Source organism: Salvia splendens, chromosome 12, assembly GCF_004379255.2.
Source record: "Salvia splendens isolate huo1 chromosome 12, SspV2, whole genome shotgun sequence".
NCBI lineage: Eukaryota > Viridiplantae > Streptophyta > Magnoliopsida > Lamiales > Lamiaceae > Salvia > Salvia splendens.
In genome coordinates, this window is record NC_056043.1 from 33,069,419 (window position 1) to 33,087,915 (window position 18,497).

Genomic DNA, 18,497 nt, shown 5'->3' on the forward strand with positions numbered 1-18,497 from the left:
GAACCGGTTCCGGTTCCAAATTTTACGAACCGAAACCGTGCCGGAACCGCCGGTTCTAGACGGTTCCAAACCGGAACCGCGAAAAACCGGCGGTTCGAAACCGTGAAAAACCGTAAAAACCGCCAGAAAAGCGGCGGTTTGGAACCGAAACCGGAACCGCCGGTTTTCGAACCGAAACCGGAACCGTGAAATAGCCTCACGGTTCGGTTCCGGTTCCACAATATATATATCAAGATAATCGCGTAAACCCTAAACCGCAATATATATCAACATAATCAAACACCTTAGTTAACACAGTTGCCACACAATATATAATTTAAAAAAAAAGGTAACCTCTTTGTTTTGCTTCTTCATACAGTTTGAGCCACTTCCATCCATCAATCTATTCTTGTAAAGAGAGAGTAAAACAAATTGTAAAGAAAAACGTAGGAAGAGAAGTTCAAACCTAAACCCGCATCTTTATATTTACAGAGAGATTTTGTATAAGGGAAGACCTATATATAAAAAAATGAATTAATATATATCGCATAATAATATACCAAAGTTAGCTTATTTATACAAAATTTATTTGTTAATTAATAAAGAGAATGGAAAACAATATCTAAAAGAATATTATTCCAGATTCGAATTTTTCTTCATTTTGGTTAAGGATTAAATTAGTGTTAGAAAAATTAAGAAACAATATTTGTCGTCACAAATACTTTGGGAATAAATCAAATTATTTCAAGAACTTAAACCCAAATTAATAATGGCAATAGTCTTGAAATTCTATTCAATTAATTACTATAATATTGTCATGTTTTAGTGAGGTTTGAGTTATTGGATTAACAACAATTTGATCAAATTTTGTGATTTTAACAGCGGCGATTATCTATATTGGTAGTAGAGTAGTATGTAGTGTAATAACTTTATTAAGAAATGCATGTTGCTCTAATTTTGGTTTTGCTATAATAAATTCCCCTTAACCTTCAAGAAAATTTTCTCCATATTGCAGACATAAAATTACTTTCAAAATACAAGTAAATATGATATGCTTTACAATAGCAATCCGAAAATAAAAATCAATTTTCAATACACATTAAAATAAAGCTACATATTAGAAGAAACATAATGAATTTAAGTACTATGGAAACCTACTTATACCCCTGAACATCAATGTGGAGTTGAACTTGTTGGCATAATTGGGCTTTAATTTGATTTAGGTTGTCTTCATTCACAAGTGTGGTCCAAGTATTGATTTTTTTAAAACTCTTCACTCTCCGAAATATATGCCACTGATTGGATGATATTCGCCGCACAAGATGCTTGAAACACTAACTTTTTGCATTTTTCATAACATATTTTTGCACCTCTGCCTTCGACGACATTGTAAGAAACCTGCATATGTAAGAAAGCATAGAATAGCTAGTTAGCAAAGGAAATCTGACATTTCTTAATAAAGTGAGGGCAAATTGCTGAAAAACTCACAAAGTTTGGTCAATTTCTAATCAATTTTATGAGTTTCAAAATCATACGCAATTTCTCCCAAATCCGAATCAATAGGATAATTGAGAAAATTGTCAAAGCTATATATAATTGGTTATATTTGAAAGTTGAGGGATTGACCACACTTTTTGGTTTTTCCGACAATATATTTTAAAATATACCAAAAAGAACTTCTGAAGACGAGGACATGCCTATACTACATAAGTTGTTGCTGCCAAAAGAGAGGTGTGATCTAGCTTGCCCTTATCTTGAATGATCAATGTCTTCAATTGAGATAGTTGCGGAAACCCTTTCCTCAAAATCTTCTAGAAATTAAGACAACAAATGAAAAATCATTACATATACATTAAAACTTGTGTCATTCATAAATGAGACTAATTAATAGCGAATAATTAATGTCTAACTTCATAGCGTGAGGTAGATAAGTTAAGTGACTGGAGTTGGGAAGCAAGGCAAGATATTGTAGAAAAAAAGTTGTTCATAGTAATTCGAGTTCTGATTCTAAAAATTGTGACAACAAGCTTTGGAACATTCTCAAACCGCAATTGACCTCGTCCTGCATCAATAAAAACTATAGAGAGATTTGGGGCAGAAATGGTAATATTAAAATCCCGACCATTGCGTCTACGTATTTGGAGATGCTTCAATGCGAGGGTTGCACCGCTGACATGAACATCAGACGTCAGAGATGCCTTTGTGATAAACAGTTTCCTCAACAAAGGACAATTTCTTAGGAACAAAGAGATGTCTTCACCACTCACTTTCAGACTCCTTAGACACATAGTCTTGAGATATTTCATAGGTCTCAAATCTCCTAACTCAACTCCATGCTTTTCACTCAGGCAAAGGAAGTCTAATTCCAATCTCTCAACTTGTCTCGACCCCACAAATTCGAGCCATTTGGTGACTGTGCTTTGCGCTGACTTGTTTATGTAAATAAAGATTTTGAACCGTTCCAGGAAGATGGCTTGATGCGATTCGAGAGCTGAATTAACCATTTTCACGTGCTTGCACGTCTCCGCATCCCATGAATTGTGCTAGATTTCGTTGGTTTTCTTGTCATTGTTGCCAATACTATTGGTGTCTATAAAGTCGAGATTAGGAGTGTGCTTCCATGAATTCGACCATCGGGGTGAAAGAACACTATTGGACGCAGCTTCTCTCGTCAATAGGACAGACAGTATGGTGGAGATGATACCATCGGGTAACGCACTTATCCTATCAGCAGTAAACTCTAAACCCTATATATATATATATATATATATATATATATATATATATATATATATATATAGGGTCTTCATCTACCAAAATCAGTCCTTAAGTATAGAAATACAGACCATATCTAGACCGTCAGATCTGGAGATTAATGGCTAAGATCTGGAGTGACTCCTCGTTTTATATGGGTCATAATAAGGCCGATCTATGTCATGTTAGGGGTAATTTAGGAAACAAAAATATTAATAACTGTCGTTCCGTTTTTAGGCCCTGATTAATTGGGATTGGGAGTAATTACTGCACACGTTCCATTCTATTTCACTCTCTTTCAACAAAAACTCTCCAATCTCCCTCAAATCTTCTTCTTCTACCACCAAATCAACAAAAAATCATTCAACAAAAAATCGTCTCGGCCCCTCAAAATCGTCGTCTCCTCCACGGATTCGTCTTCTCCTCCACAAAAATGTCGCCTCCTCAAAAACCCTATTCCTACTCCAGAAAATCGACGGAGAAGGGGAACCAAAACCTACTTTACCACCAAATCAACAAAAACCCTTCTCCAAATCAACAAAAACCCTTCTCCAAATCAAAGCGTCTCCACCTCAAAACCGTCGTCTCCTCCACAAAATCGTTGTCTCCACCAGAAAATCGAATCCTCCACGATTTTGGAAGACGGTGAACCAAAAGCCTACTTCAACAATGGTGGACACTCGAGCATCTGGATCTGCTAGTCATGACGGAAAAAGTTAGTAAGATTTTGTTCAACGCTTGACTTAAATTTGACTAAATCAGGTAAAATTGTCACTTTAATTGGTTGTTCGGCACGTAGTGTATCAGAGAACGAACGTGAAGAAGAAGATTTTGCGGATCCCTAAAGCACCGAAATGTATGTCGATTTCATTTTCTGGGATTTGGATGCATGTAGTTTTGTTTCGATTTTGGAACTTTGGTATTTAATTGTGGTTTTTTGTTCCATAAGCAAAAGGTCAAACCTCTTCAATGGCTCAAGTTTTCGTTTAGTATGACCCAAAAATCGTAGTTGACGATTTTGGTTATTATTAGTGTATTCGTCGGTCGTATGACCCAGTGCCAGCTTATTATGCCCCAATTTAACCAAATGTTTCTATGACTGAAATCCCCGTTTAGTATGACCCAAAAATATATCTAATGTTTTTGGTTATTGGTAGCGTATACTTTGGTCGTATAACCTAGTTCCAACTTATTATGACCCAATTTAACCATATGTTTCCATGACTAAAATATATTATTAGTATGACCCAATAACATAGTTGATGTTTTTGGTTATTGTTAATGTATTGTTTGGTCGTACTAATATTTGCAACCCATGTTTTGCAGAGGACGTTCTTTTGTAAGTATTTAACAATGATTGGTTGTCACAATCAATGCAAATCAGTGATCAACGCACCTATTCAGAGGTTGAAAATGAGTTGGACAACGACAGACAATGTTGATGACAACAGGGTTTATTTGCTTAGACACCTTGAAGTCTACATGGGTGAAAGAGAGGGTCAATGACTTTTGAATGCTTTCCTCTTATTTTTTGTAGACGATAGCCCATGCGATGAATATTACTCGATACATTGGGTCACAATAAATCAATATTTGAGTTATAGAATTGTTAGGTTAATTTGTGTCATAATATACCAACATTCGAGGCATGACGTAAAACTACTCAGTACCAGCATGCCTCATACAATTTGATCGAAATGTTCGCATGAAACAAACTTATTGAAGTACGACCGAAGAATATTCTCGTGTTCTGAACATATTAAAAAACCAAATACGCGATTGTAATCATGTTTTAAACATATTAAAAAAGCTAGCAAGACAGAAGAATGCAAACACAATAACTAAAAACAATAGTTATGCTTTTGGGTCATGCTAAACGACGTTTTGAGTCATGAAAATATGTGGGTATATTGGGTCATAATAATCCAATATTCAAGTCATGCCATAAAACTACTGTTTTGTATGCCAACAACTTAATGACGATGATACAGAATTGGAAATGGAACTGATTAATCTGGAACACGATTGGAGTTGGAATCTGCTAACGACGATGATATATAAAATTGAGAATGGAACGGATTAATCTGGAACACGACATCGACGAATATTAAATCACAAATAATAAATCTTCATGGAAAAAAGTATGATGGAAGTTTGATGGTAGATCGGTTGAAGAAGATGAAGATAGGAAGAAGAAGAAGTTGAGGAAAATAAACTGTTAACTCATGCGTGTGATTTGTTGGCCGAAATAAATGTAGGCAAGATTATAGGAGATGGCATAACAATAGAGAAATAGCTAATGACTTTATTAACCTTAATGAATATTTAGTGAATAAAATAATAATATTTAGGGAATTAAATGGGCCATTAGATCTTTTAATCTCAAGATCATCTCGCCTAATCCTACGGCTGAAAATTGGCCTGTATTTCTTTGTTTAAATGGATTCTTGTTTGGATCAAAATCATATATATATATATATATATATATATATATATATATATATATATATATATATATATATATAGGGTTTTGATCCATGCAAAACCATTCTTAATACAAAAATGCAGAACCAAGCATATAAAAGTCATTTTTAGGTCATTGTAAGCTTATTTTTACGTCATTATAGTAAGGATGACATAAAATGATCTTAACATGACCTCAAACCCAAAGTTTATAATATGACCTAAAACTGCTTTACAATGACCCTCCGTGTTTTTGTTTAATTATTGACCATTGGATTGTCAAATCTCATGGTTAGGATTTGGTCTGGATTTTGTATTGAGATCAAGTTTTGTATTGATCATTTTCCTATATATATATATCGGTTATAACCACCCCACTAACCACCCCACTAATCATGTTTTCAATCCAAATTTGGCCTTGGTTCTACATTTAAGATTGGTTCTACATTTAAGAATGGTTCTATCTTGATCTCAGCCCTATATATATATATATATATATATATAGAGGGATGTTATCAAATACTAACTACCTTACAGTAATAACTAATAACTAATTTCAATTTTGTAGGTTAAAAATATCAACATAAAGACAAAAATATCAACACAAACACAATCACATAAACGCTAAACTCTAAACCACAATATGTATCATTATAATCAAACACCATCTTTAATAACAGTTGCCGCACAATATGTAATTTACAAAAAAGCTAACCTCTTCGTTTTGCGTCTTGTCAATTCCATCCATCAATTTCTTCTTGTAAAGAGAGAGTAAAACAAATTGTAAAGAAAACCTAAACGCTTAAACTCACATCGGAAAAAGTTCACTAGCATCTTTATATTTAAGAGAGATTTTGTATAAGGGAAGAACTATTTATACAAAAAGGAATTAGTACATCGCGTAGTAATAAGTTAGTTTATATATACCAAATTTATTTGTTAATTAATAAAAAGAATGGAAAACAATATCTATAAAAATATTATCCCAGATCTAAATTCTTCGTCTTCATGTTGGTTAAGGATTAAATTAGTGCTAGAAAAAGCAAGAAAATATATTTGCCGTCCATCACAAATAAATTTGGGAATAAATCAAATAATTTCAAGCACGTCTTAAACCCAAATTAATAAAAATATCAATTGCCAATAGAGTAGTATGAATAATAACTTTATTAAGAAATGCATGTTGCTCTTATTCTTGTGTTGCTATACTAACTTTCCCTTTAACTTCCACAAAATTTAATGGGGTTTGTCTTTAGGTTTAGTATGGAACTTTTGTAGATATCCTCATAAAAAAGGATGATGCAACCATGTTTGTTTGACATGGATTGTGTGTGGGAAAGTAATCTAATTCCCAATTGTAAAATTATTGTGTTTGTTGAAAATGGGGAAAGTAATATGATTTCTAATTAATAAATTCCTATGTTTGGTGAAATTATAAGAAAATAAGGAAAAGTCCTAAAATCAAGGAAAGTTACGTAGAAATTTAAGGATTTTTTTCCTCTTCTAAACCTAGGTATTCTTTTTCCCGTAATTTGAAAAGGCGGTTTCTTCCACTACTCATCAAATATCTCATTTCTTCCACTACTCCATAAATATTTTATTTCTTTAAAATTTATTAATTCTAATCAACTACATAGACACTAAGACAGGTGTTTAGTATGTTGAAATGAATTTTATTTCTGCTAAATTTTATTAATTCTAATCATCTACATTGCCACGAGTTTGATTATGATGAATATTTTATATAAAAAAATCAATTATGCCCCCGTTAAACATTTGAAGATTATTTTGATTAAGTCTGCTATTTTAGTTTTGTTTAGCTGATTATATAGATTATTTATTGTTTATTTTTATAATTTCTATTTTAATGTAAAATAATAGTTCAGTTAATAAGAGTATTTCATTGTATATTTTACGTTTTTTATTCATCAAACTATTTCAATAACTGAAAATTATAATTTCAAAATCCTGACATGTTTCCAAACACAGTATTCATATTTTTCATCAATCATATTCCACGTAATCATTTTCTGAGGAATCATAAATCTTAGAAATCATAATCCTAGAAATCAAAATCCTTGTAATCATTTTCCTTTACAACTTTACTTTCTTGCCAAACAAACATGGCCAAAATGATTAATTGTAGAATTGCAAACGGATTATATGTGACTACCTATATAAATTGAAGAATATATATTTTTGATGAAAGGTTAACTACAGAAACCGAACATCAGTACATATTAATTGTTCGTCAGTGAGACACAAACATATTGACTCTCTCTTCAAAAATGATTATCACTACATTAGCATCACTTCACTATTCATCAATGGACTTAAAAAACTTGATTTCAACTTGATGAGATAAATGTTGTTGGAGATGAACCATTTGCTCCCTATGAGAATGTACACCATCCTTACTCATAGCCCGAGTACAACGTTTTATTTCTTGATATGCATTGCAACAAACTGTAATATAGGTCATTGATTGGATGATATCGGTCGCACAAGACCCTTGAAACTTCATCGTTTTGATGTATTGGTGTGGACATCTTTCAACATTTGGTGCATTTTTAACACTACTCTCATTAAACTGCATATATGTAAGAAGGCATAATTTACTAAAAACTTCGCTGGAATTTGACCAAATTTCAAAACAATATTAATATACCAACCTCAAACTTGAAATTCTGAAGACAAGGGCATGCCGATATCACAGATTTTAGTGGCAAGAGACATCCGTGCTCATACAACGAGCTCTCTTTAACGACCAACTCCTTGAGATTAGGCATTATCGGAAACCCATTCCACGAAAGCTTCTATCAAATTAAGACAACCCATGAACCATCATCACATATATGTACCACTACTATATATAAGAGGGAAAAAAACATTTAATTTGTGAGTGTTGTTTTTCTTACCTTAGGGTATAAGTAGAGAGAAAAGGTAAGTTTCTCGAGTTGGGAAGTAATGCAACTTACTGCAGAAGTAAAATGTTGCATAGTATATCTTGCACTGTAAATTGCAAAATTTACGTCGACAAGTCTTGGAACATTCTCGAACCATAGCTGCCCCGGCCTTGCATCAACGCTAACTAGAGCAAGATTTGGAGCGGATATGTTAATAAAAGATTCCCTGATGTTGCATTTTCGTATCCGAAGCTCCTCCAACACGAGGGTCGAGTCGCAGAATTTAACTTCAGACGTCAAATGCGAGCCTTCGATGTTCAATTCCCTCAACAAAGGACAGTTTTTTAAGAACAAGGAGATGTCTTCACCGCTTATTATCAGACATCTCAGAGACAAAGTCTTGAGATGTTGCATACATCTAATCTCTCCCAACAAATCTCCTAACACTAACATATGCTTTGGGCTATTATCGCATATGAACTTCAAATTCAATCTCTCGACTTGTCTCGACCACACGAATTCGAGCCACTTGGTGATTGTGCTCTGTGCTGAGCTGTTTATGTAAAATTGGATTCTGAACTCTTTCAGGAAAAGGGCTTGATGCGATTCGAGGACCGAATTCACCATTTTGACATTCTTGCACGTCGAAACGTCCCATGAATCGTTCTCGATTTCAGTGGTTTTGATGTTGTGGCGACGGTTAGAGTCGATGAAGTCGAGATTAGAAGTGTGCTTCCACAAATCCGGCCATCGGTGAGAAAGAAGGCTAGTGGAAGCAGCTTGTCTCAAGGGTAGGAAAGAGAGTATGATGTAAATGATCTCATCAGGTAACTCACTTATCCGATCAACCACTCCTTTATCACACTATAAATACATATATATTAATCATCAACATTTTTTATACATATATTTGAGCTACAATTAGCAATAAAAAGCTAACCTCTATCCTTCTTTTCTTACGCTTGTGTTTTTCGCAGGGCTCCTGCTGGTTTGAGTTGGTTCCATCCATCAATTTCTATACAAACTCATAAAATTTTTAGAAAATGGAAGAATTGGTTAACTCATAATTCCAATTCAAAACCTAACTAATGTTGTAACAAGGATTAAAATAATACTATGTTTTTACAAAATCGAACAGATTACAGATAAGAATTATATGAAAATGATGTGAGAATTCGAAAAAAAAAAAGAACCTGATCCCAAGAGCGACAGATAGGTTTCTTGGTGTGTTAATCAATTGGATAAACTAGCCCTAATCTTAATTATATTAGTACTCCATATGAAATGGTTATATAGAGAGAGGGATAGTATGGATTTGTGGCTGATGGGATGGGCCTGCTAGTGATCTGATTCCTAATTACTAAAATTATTCATTTTGATAATTTTGGAATCTGTTGACTAATTATAAAATTAAGAAAGTATTCTGAATCTGATTGAATTTTAAATTTTAATTATAAGAGAATAAAAAAAAGTAATATAATTCCAAAAATCAGGACCGGGACCGAGTAAAAAAAGAGAAATACAAAGAAACTTTACAAAGGATACTAAATAGAATACGAATTTCAGATTTATACTAATACTACAATGACTTTAGTGGTGCAACCTCATTCGAATTATAAAAAGAAATGCATTTCTCAATTTAAAAAATAATTAGAAGTAGATAATCACTTTCAAACTTATTATACGAATGAAATGAGTTTTTAAAATTAAAATTACCTAAATAAAAATAAAAGCAAAAAATAAATACTCAGATATATTGTACCTTTCTTCAATTATCAGAAATTAGAGGCTAACCCAATACCACTTGAAATAATCATCACAGTACTTATTGTGTGCACCAGCCGGGAATCGAACCTGGGTTCGTACCATGGCAGGGTACTATTCTACCACTAGACCACTGATGCTTGTGGCCTTAGGGCTTCTTTATATTTTATTTGACGGATGAACCATGGCTGCTCGACGAGAAGATGACAATACGTATTATTGCGCCTTAGTTGGAAGTACTCTTCTCTTGTTGCCGACGTGTTAGCTAGTAGCAAGAATAAAGCATGGACCGATGAGAGAATATCACATGTCCCGTTGCGGGCTTTCAGAGAAATAATCCATGATCAGTGGTTAGTCCACTGCTTCTCTGTTTCTATATATGTATGCGTTACAATGACTTTCATTAGCCTCCTGAGCCCTCATTTGACGCAACACTATCGCACCCGCATTACGAGTCATTCAGAAAACTCTACACAAACTTAGTAATTGACCGAACTTGTAAAAAAGTTTTGCTAGATCCGACAAAGTAAAAGAAGACCATAGTCAACTTAATGGATGAATTGCGAGAGATTGAATTCTTAACAAATTCAAATAAAAACCAAAAGGCTGCAATAAAATTTGTTCAAGATCGAGATTTATTAAATTATTTTTTTACTCTCAGTACTAGGAATAAATTTGTGTAGGGTGGTTTATCAAGTATGCTTTTTTAATTTCTTGCTATTGATCACATAGATTATTTTCTGCCTATTTTATATTTGTCTCTTTCTAAACACAGTAGTAATCATATTCTCGGCAATTATATTCCAAAAATGTAAATTTTCAATTAAATAATTTGGTTCGTGATATAAAATTACTTTCAAATAAAAATAAATATCATATAATAAACGAAAAAAGTTACAATAATAAAAAAATCAATTTTCAATATACAAGTAGGGCATCAAAATTATAAAGACTACACTATTGTATTAGAAAAAAATGCATTAGTATTGTGAAAAGTTTAATGAAAGGAGATGAACTTGAAACCTTAGTCGGATTTGAAACAAAAGTCAAACTTGATGACGTAATTGGGTTATAAGTTGTATCCGGTGCTCCTCAGATCATCTAAAGTGGGACGGATGTCCCGGCGGATATCCCGACGGACTTCCCAAAAACACCTTCTGCCACGTCGTAAAGACCTCCCACTGAACTGCCATGTCATAAGGACATCCCACTGCACAATGACGGACATCCCGATGGACATCCACAATAATAAAAATTCACAAATTCTCCAAATTAAACAATTTACGGAATTAAACAATTTACGAAATTAAAATTTTGACACGAATACGGAGAAAATGCAACCACTTTATTTATAAAAAACATACATAATTATTTTTTAAAAAATACATAGTTAAAAAAACAACCTCAAGCTTCGATAAATGCGACCCCGTCTCACTCCTCGTCGTCCCCGTCGCCTGTCCCGGCGCCACTCCCGGGCAGGGGTGCCATCCCCAAATCGCGCCTCATAGTGTCGATGACATCCTTCAACATCATCTTGTATAAGGGATCAGTCGATGCATGCCACTTGTCCATGGTGTCGAGCATGCTTTGCGTTAGCTGCATGCGGGCGAGATGGTTGAGCTCGGGAGTGACCAGGGAAGGAGCTTCCGATTGGACCTTGTGGGACCCGCTGGCGCTTCCCCTAGCTATCCGCATCGCGGTCTTTTGCCCAATCGGGCAACAGCGGCAGGAAGACGATTGAGGGGTCGGGAACTCTGCCTTGGCGTCGGGGAGTTCGTGAGAACCGGCACTACTGCTGTACTCGCCGGAGGCGTTGATCTTCGTCCGCTTCGGCCAGCCAGCTTCAACACCCGCACTAAACTTGGCGGAAATCTGCACCACAAGATAGACCTTCTAATATTTGAATTCCCCGAAACCCAATTCACTGTCGGGGTACTGCTGGTGAGACAGAAGCTTCACATCATCGGCGGACATGCCGTTGGTTGTTGTGCGGAGGTTGTTTTGGTAGATGCCGGCAAATCGACTAAGCTGCCTCCTCAGCCGCTCCCACTATTTCAAGCATTGCTCTCCATCGTGGGGCTTCCCACCTGGCGGTTTGAATTCGATGTAGCTTTGGCTAATGCGCCACCACATTCTGTCAATATGCTGGTTAGCCCCGACGTAGGGATCCTCGACTACACTGATCCAGGCCTTCGCCAGCGCGACGCAATCCCCTATGCTCCAGATGGTCCTCTTTCTCCCGTCGGGTTCCATTTCCCCTGCGTTCGCGTCCTCCCTGCCGTCAGTGGCATCTCAGTGGGAGACTTCCTGATCGGAGATAACCCCAACTCCTCAAAAGAGAGTCTCAATGCCGGTGAACTGAGTCTCCAGAGGAGTACTATGGGGGAATCACTAGACAATAAATCCATGTAAGGGCGATAGACATTGTCCCCAGGTGATTGGGGGACCCCCTACCTACTCTCCCCGCAGCGGCAGGCATGCCCTGCATCATCCCAGACATCATCATCCCAGGCATTTGGGGCATCATCCCCGTCATTGCGGCACTCATCCCGGGCATTTTGGGCATCATCTCTCCCATCCCTGCACACCAAGGGGGTACATATTGTAGTACCCGGGCATCATCCTCGCCATTTAGGGTTGGGGCATCATCCCAGACATCGGTGCACTTCCGTCGGCATTTCCCCCAACTCTAACGGAAAAGTCGGCGTTTGTGACTCGCTCGTAGTGGGGGAATGATACGATCCTATCTCCCAATTATTTACTTATATTTTGATTTATCGTATCTTTTCCATATTTGTTTAGATATTTGTTTCTTGTTCAATAAGTTAGGGTAGAGTATTATAAATATGAGAGATTGTTATCATTTTATTCATCCAATTAATAAAATCATTATCGTTTGCACACTTGTGGAGTATCAAGCATCCAAAATTATCTATCGCTGCCGACAAGATTCATTCTTGCGCCCAGCTCTATCTCTAGAGATCACCGCCGACCCAAGACTTGGGCGCCGGATTAATCACGGATTTAAACTCTCAACGCTGCCGACGGAGACTCCTCCTCGCCAGCCCTATCGTTTGTCCGCCGACCCTAAAACGAGGGCGCCGGAATTGTGGTGTTACAGTTGTGAATTCGGACGGAATTCTCACGTTAGGAGCAGAAGGCTCTTAACAACTGGTGCTTTCATTGAGAGCACACCAATTTGATAGGATAAACCTCCTATCGGGCTGATCGGCGTCAGTAGATCGGCGATCGATAAATGTGAATCGCAGGCGAGTGCCCGTCGAGCACGACGGTTTTCTCACTTGGAGAAGAGAATGAACGATAATATTGATATTCTTGATTGATTTCTCAAATAATTACAATAACTCCTATTTATAATGCTAATAATAACTTAATGAACAAGAAAACAAAGATATGGAAAAGGTATGCAAATCCTAATTTATCTAACTAATAATGCTCGTATCAGGGAATCACTATCGTGGTGCTCCATTTATCTTCAAAAGAAATGAAAGTAGAGAGAGAGAAACTCGTTAAAACAAGTTGTGCGAATGAAATGAAGTTCAACGAACCGTATATATAGAGTTTTTTTTTTAAATTAAAAATCAGGACGTCCGTCGTGGCACCGCAATGGCGGACGTCACGACAGACGTCGTCGGAAAGCCGCGGAACTCCGGTGTCCACAAGCGACGTCCGCATCCGCCGGTCCGACGTCCGCCGAGACGCCCACCGTTGCGGATGCTCTTAGTCACAAGCGGAGTCCGAGTAGAGGTGCCCACGGTTCCGGAACCGGCGGTTACGGTTCGGAACTGCCAGTTCTGGTTTTGGAAATTGTCGAACCGGAACTGAACCGCGAGGGTGTTTTGCGGTTACGGTTCCGGTTCCAAAACCGCCGATTTCGGTTCCGAACCGGCGGTTTTTCGGTGGTTTTTTACTGTTTTTCACGGTTCCAAACCATCGGTTTTTTTGCAGTTCCGGCTTGGTTTCACGGTTTTCCGGCGGTTTCGGTTCGAAAATTTTTTAACCTGAACCGAACCACGGTTCAAACATCAACCAGTTTCGGTTCGGGTAAATTCTCATGGTTTCGGTTCAGAACCGTAACCGGTGGTTACGATTTCGGTTTTTACCGCCGATTCGATAAACCTTGGGCAGGTCTAAGTCCGAGTGACAGTATTTATTTTGTGAAATGCATCGGTCTTCGAAATATACGCCAATGAATGGATGATATTCCTCTAACAAGACCCATCAAAGTGTAACACTTTGAAATGTTGGTCTGGATCTTTTGCCTTCTGGTGTTACTTTTTCAATGTCAAGAAACTACACATATCCATATATGTTAGTAATTTAATCATATCATTAGTTAAATTGGGATTTACATTAGCACCAAAATCTTAATTGATTGCAAAATTTGAACAAATCAAGAGTTTAATTATTTACAAACGAAATTTAAAGCTAGTAGACAAAAATTTAAGAATTTATAGGCAAATCTTAATAAAGTATACGTACCATGAAAGTGAAGTTCTTGAGACTTGGCATTTGAGGAAACTCTTCCTCCAAAAGCTTATGCCAAATCAACACAACCAATGAATCATCATCGTCATCATAATCGTATTTCGATTTATGAGTGATGTCTAACCTTATGATATGAAACATGGAACGTAAGTTTTTGAAGTTGCAAAGTAAAGCAAGATACTGCAGAAGCAAAACGTTGCATAGTACGATATATTCGACATCTAATTCCAAAACTTCCAAAACTGCAAGTTTTGGGACATTTTCGAAATCTCGCCCAGTTTTGCATCAACAACAACTATAGAGAGATTTGGAGCCTAAATTCTAACAACTTTTTCCTTGAGGCTACATCCACTTATTTCAAAACCCTCCAACGCGAGGTTCGCAAGCCTTTAAACAAAGGGCAGTTTTGGAGGAACAAGGAGATGTCTTCACCGCTTATTGTCATAGAACGAAGAGACAAGCTCTTGAGATACTTCATAGGTCTCGTGACCCCACCCATCGAATCTCCTAACACAAGTGCATGATTTACACTGTGGCAATGGAAGTTTAACCTCAATCTCTTGACTTGTCTCGCCCACACAAATTCGAGCCATTTGGCGACTGCGCTTTGTGCTGACTTGTTTACGTAGAATGAGATTCTTAAGTGTTTCACATTAATGGCTTGATGCGATTCAAGAACAGAATTTACCACTTTGACATGCTTGCACGTCTCCGCATCCCATGAATCGTGCTCGATTTCGGTGGTAGTATCGACGAAGTCGAGATTAGAAGTGTGCTTCCACAAATTAGACCATCATGGTGAAAGGACACTAGGTGGACGCAGCTTCTCTCAAGGGTAGGAAAGAGAGTATGGTAATGATAATGTCATCAGGTAATGTGTTAAGAGTAATTCTCTCAACAAGGAACGATCGGCGACGAGTAGTCGACGAAGGAAGAACGAGTTGTGGACGTCTTAGGCTCTCCCCAAGATCAGCTCCAATTAAGGTTTGCAACAAGGAAAAGATACGCAAAAAGTAGGGTAAATATTATGTATTTCTTGATTGATTAAAGAGAATACAATAACCCTATTTATAATAAGCAAAAGATATGAAAGGATACACTAAATCAATGACAAACTAACTAAGAGAGATTTGGGGCTATTCATAGAGATATTCTCGTATCAACTCCCCCGCGGTTAAAATTCACCTTGTCCTCAAGGTGGGAACCACGACACAATGAAGAACATCACGAACAAAAGCTTTGGCGAGCTATTCCCTCCTGGATCAAACGCACACCGAATAGGGAAGCGTCTCCCTTCCTCATCCCTATCAAAAATCATCAAAGGAGGACCAATGTGATTATCAAAATTCAGCGCTAAAATGGATAGGTTGTCAACCCGTCCAAGAATACTCAAATATAGTGTGTCATTGCGCGGCGGGATCAACCGTGCATCACCGTCGAGCAATGTTGGTCGATGATTCATTCCTGCAACATCACCCAATAATTCCAGCGATGCGTTGTCCACAATGGAATCACCCAAATCAATCTGTGATTGGAGAATCTTGATTCGAGAAGCATTCAATTGTCGGGAGCACTCAACCTCTATGCAACCTTGCACCGGTTTCTCTTTGCATGCGGAATCCGGACTGGATTTCTCCATCTTCTCAACTGTTTCAACTCTACCAAAACCAGCTAAAGAATCGAGAATATTTTTGGTAGAATCAGCAAAGCCTTCCTTAACTCGATCACAATCAAGAATCAACGGCAGCGGCGGCGGCTGGTAGGTTTTTGGATGAGGCACCTGCGAGTAATTTTGGCGGGGTAGGGCTGCTGTTAGCAGTGGCTGCTGGGAGGAAAGTTTTGGAGGCTGGTGGTAGTCGTGTGACGGTGGCGGCTGAGTGTGGAAGTTGTGCTGCAGTGGTGGTGGCGGTGGGGCAAGAGTAGGCAGCAGCGCAGCTGAGCGACAATGACTCGGCAGTGGCGGTGATGGTAAATGCAGCGGAAGGTCAGGGAGGGAGAGCTGACGTGATGGGGAATTCTCCAGCTGCCACGGATAATATCCCGAGGAGCAATTTATAGGCTGCACAAGTGATTCTGAGTCTGTATATGGCAGCCGTGGGGGCTGGGAGTCAGGCTGCTCTCGGTGGTCTCCGGTGATGGGAATTTGCAGTGGCACGTATGAATCGATGTAGGTGTAGGACGGCTGCTCAAAGGCCGGTGTTGGCGGGTACCAACAGGACGGTCCCGGCGGGTCCCAGCTGGTAGGCAGCCGTGGTGGAGGTTGATCATAACCCGGGTATCCCTGCTGCCTTGGTGGACTGTACGCGGATGGGTAGGGTTCCGGAGCATAAGTTGGCGTTTGTTGATATCCATAAGACAGATTGCCGCAGTCAGGAAGGTCCCAGCAGGTTGCACGTCGTGGGTGAACGGGCTGCGGCGGCTGGTTCCAACATTGCTTATCATACGTGTGAGATAGTAGATGATAGCAGTCCATGGTGCTGGTGGGGCTGTCCGGTTGGTATGGAGGCGATGGTTGCTGGTGGATCGGTGGTTGAGGCTGTGAGGCCGCGTACAGCCGGGGTCGGTCGGGTGGATCAGGATCGGGTTGCAACGGAGGGAGCGTTGCTGCTACCCTGCGCTCATACTCAACCAATCGGGTCTCGAGTCGGGTGAACCTAGTGAGAATATGCTCCAACGTTGCTGCTGTTGGATTCAATTGCAAGCTTTCGCATGCTTGCGATATCTCCGACCAAGAACAAAGCTTGACTTCGGCCATGAGTCTCTCAATGAAAGCACCAATTGTTAAGAGTAATTCTCTCAACAAGGAACGATCGGCGACGAGTAGTCGACGAAGGAAGAACGAGTTGTGGACGTCTTAGGCTCTCCCCAAGATCAGCTCCAATTAAGGTTTGCAACAAGGAAAAGATACGCAAAAAGTAGGGTAAATATTATGTATTTCTTGATTGATTAAAGAGAATACAATAACCCTATTTATAATAAGCAAAAGATATGAAAGGATACACTAAATCAATGACAAACTAACTAAGAGAGATTTGGGGCTATTCATAGAGATATTCTCGTATCATAATGCACTTATTTTATCCATACTAAATCCTAAACCCTAAACCAATCAGGTAATGCACTTATTCTATCGATACTAAACCCTAAACCAATTATTACAGTCAAATTACAATAGTGATCATCAATTTACGCACTTATATGTTTTGAATTAGAATCAGTAATAAAAAGTTAACCTCTTTCTTTATCTTCTTATTGCAGGGCTGTTGCTGGCTTGAGTCGTTTTCATCCATCACCTGCGAACTACAAACTCGTAAATTATTGGAAATGGGAAGGATTGGTTAACTAGTTTAGTTTAACACATATAAAAAGGATTAAAATATTACTCCAATATTGTACAAATCGCACTAAATGAAGTATAGAATCAGAGAGATAGTAACGTTGGGTTGGCTTCCTCTTTTCTAAGAACATCAGCAATGGCGCCCGTCCCGGTGGAATTCCGACCGGCGTGCTAGAATTCCACAACGGGCGTCCGCCATTGTGCATGGTAGGCACGGATACGGAATTCCGCCGAGGACACCGCAGTTCTGCGGCGTTTACGCGGAATTCCATTGCGACGCCGCGCGGACGTCCGCCATTGCGTTGACTCCCACGGATATCCGCGCGGAATTCCTGTTTATTGCATTAAATGTTTTTTTTTAATTTCTATAAATGCGTCTCGTTGAACGTCATTTCATTTGCACCACTTGTATTAAAGAGTATCTCTCTCTACATTTCTTTTATATATCCGGAATGACTAGTAGTGGTAGTGGTAGTGGTGGGCATTATGAACACATGATGCATCTGATTCATGCACGTATGCGGGAATCAGCGGAGAGGGAGGAACAAGAGGCCTTGGCACCGGCGGTACCTCGACCCATCCCTATTTGTGTCGAAATTTTAATTCCGTAAATTGTTTAATTCCGGAAATTGTTTAATTTGTGAATTTGTGGTTTTTTTAATTGTGGGAAGTCCTTCTAGAAGTCTTTGGGGATGTCTGCTACTGTGCAGTGGGAAGTCTTTATGACGTGACAGTGCAGTGGGAAGTCCGTATGACGTGGCAGAAGGTGTTTTTGGGAATTACGC

At 38.4% G+C, this 18,497-nt stretch overlaps 1 protein-coding gene and 1 long non-coding RNA gene across 2 annotated transcripts; one reads left to right on the forward strand and one right to left on the reverse strand.

Moving 5' to 3' along the window:
• The first annotated feature begins 3,192 nt into the window (after positions 1–3,192).
• On the forward strand, positions 3,193–4,249 carry LOC121758436. Its single transcript, XR_006041456.1, has 3 exons — positions 3,193–3,448; positions 3,533–3,589; positions 4,060–4,249. It is a non-coding gene; the product is annotated as an uncharacterized LOC121758436 (long non-coding RNA).
• A 3,264-nt stretch (positions 4,250–7,513) lies between these two features.
• LOC121757922 (F-box/LRR-repeat protein At1g55660-like) lies at positions 7,514–9,111 on the reverse strand. Its single transcript, XM_042153374.1, has 4 exons — positions 9,043–9,111; positions 8,115–8,966; positions 7,869–8,012; positions 7,514–7,786 (listed from the first exon to the last, which is right to left on the reverse strand). Exons 1-4 carry the CDS (start codon positions 9,109–9,111, stop codon positions 7,514–7,516), a joined length of 1,338 nt encoding a protein of 445 aa, XP_042009308.1.
• Between the last annotated feature and the right edge of the window lie 9,386 nt (positions 9,112–18,497).

What these genes read in the sequence shown, in the direction of transcription:
- LOC121757922 (XM_042153374.1), bottom strand. Translation starts at nt 9,111, where the DNA reads ATGGATGGAACCAACTCAAACCAGCAGGAGCCCTGCGAAAAACACAAG. An exon ending in GTAAGAAAAGAAGGATAGAG is followed by an intron (nt 8,967 to 9,042) that starts GTTAGCTTTTTA and finishes ATGTATTTATAG; the next exon opens with TGTGATAAAGGAGTGGTTGA. An exon ending in CTCTCTACTTATACCCTAAG is followed by an intron (nt 8,013 to 8,114) that starts GTAAGAAAAACA and finishes TTAATTTGATAG; the next exon opens with AAGCTTTCGTGGAATGGGTT.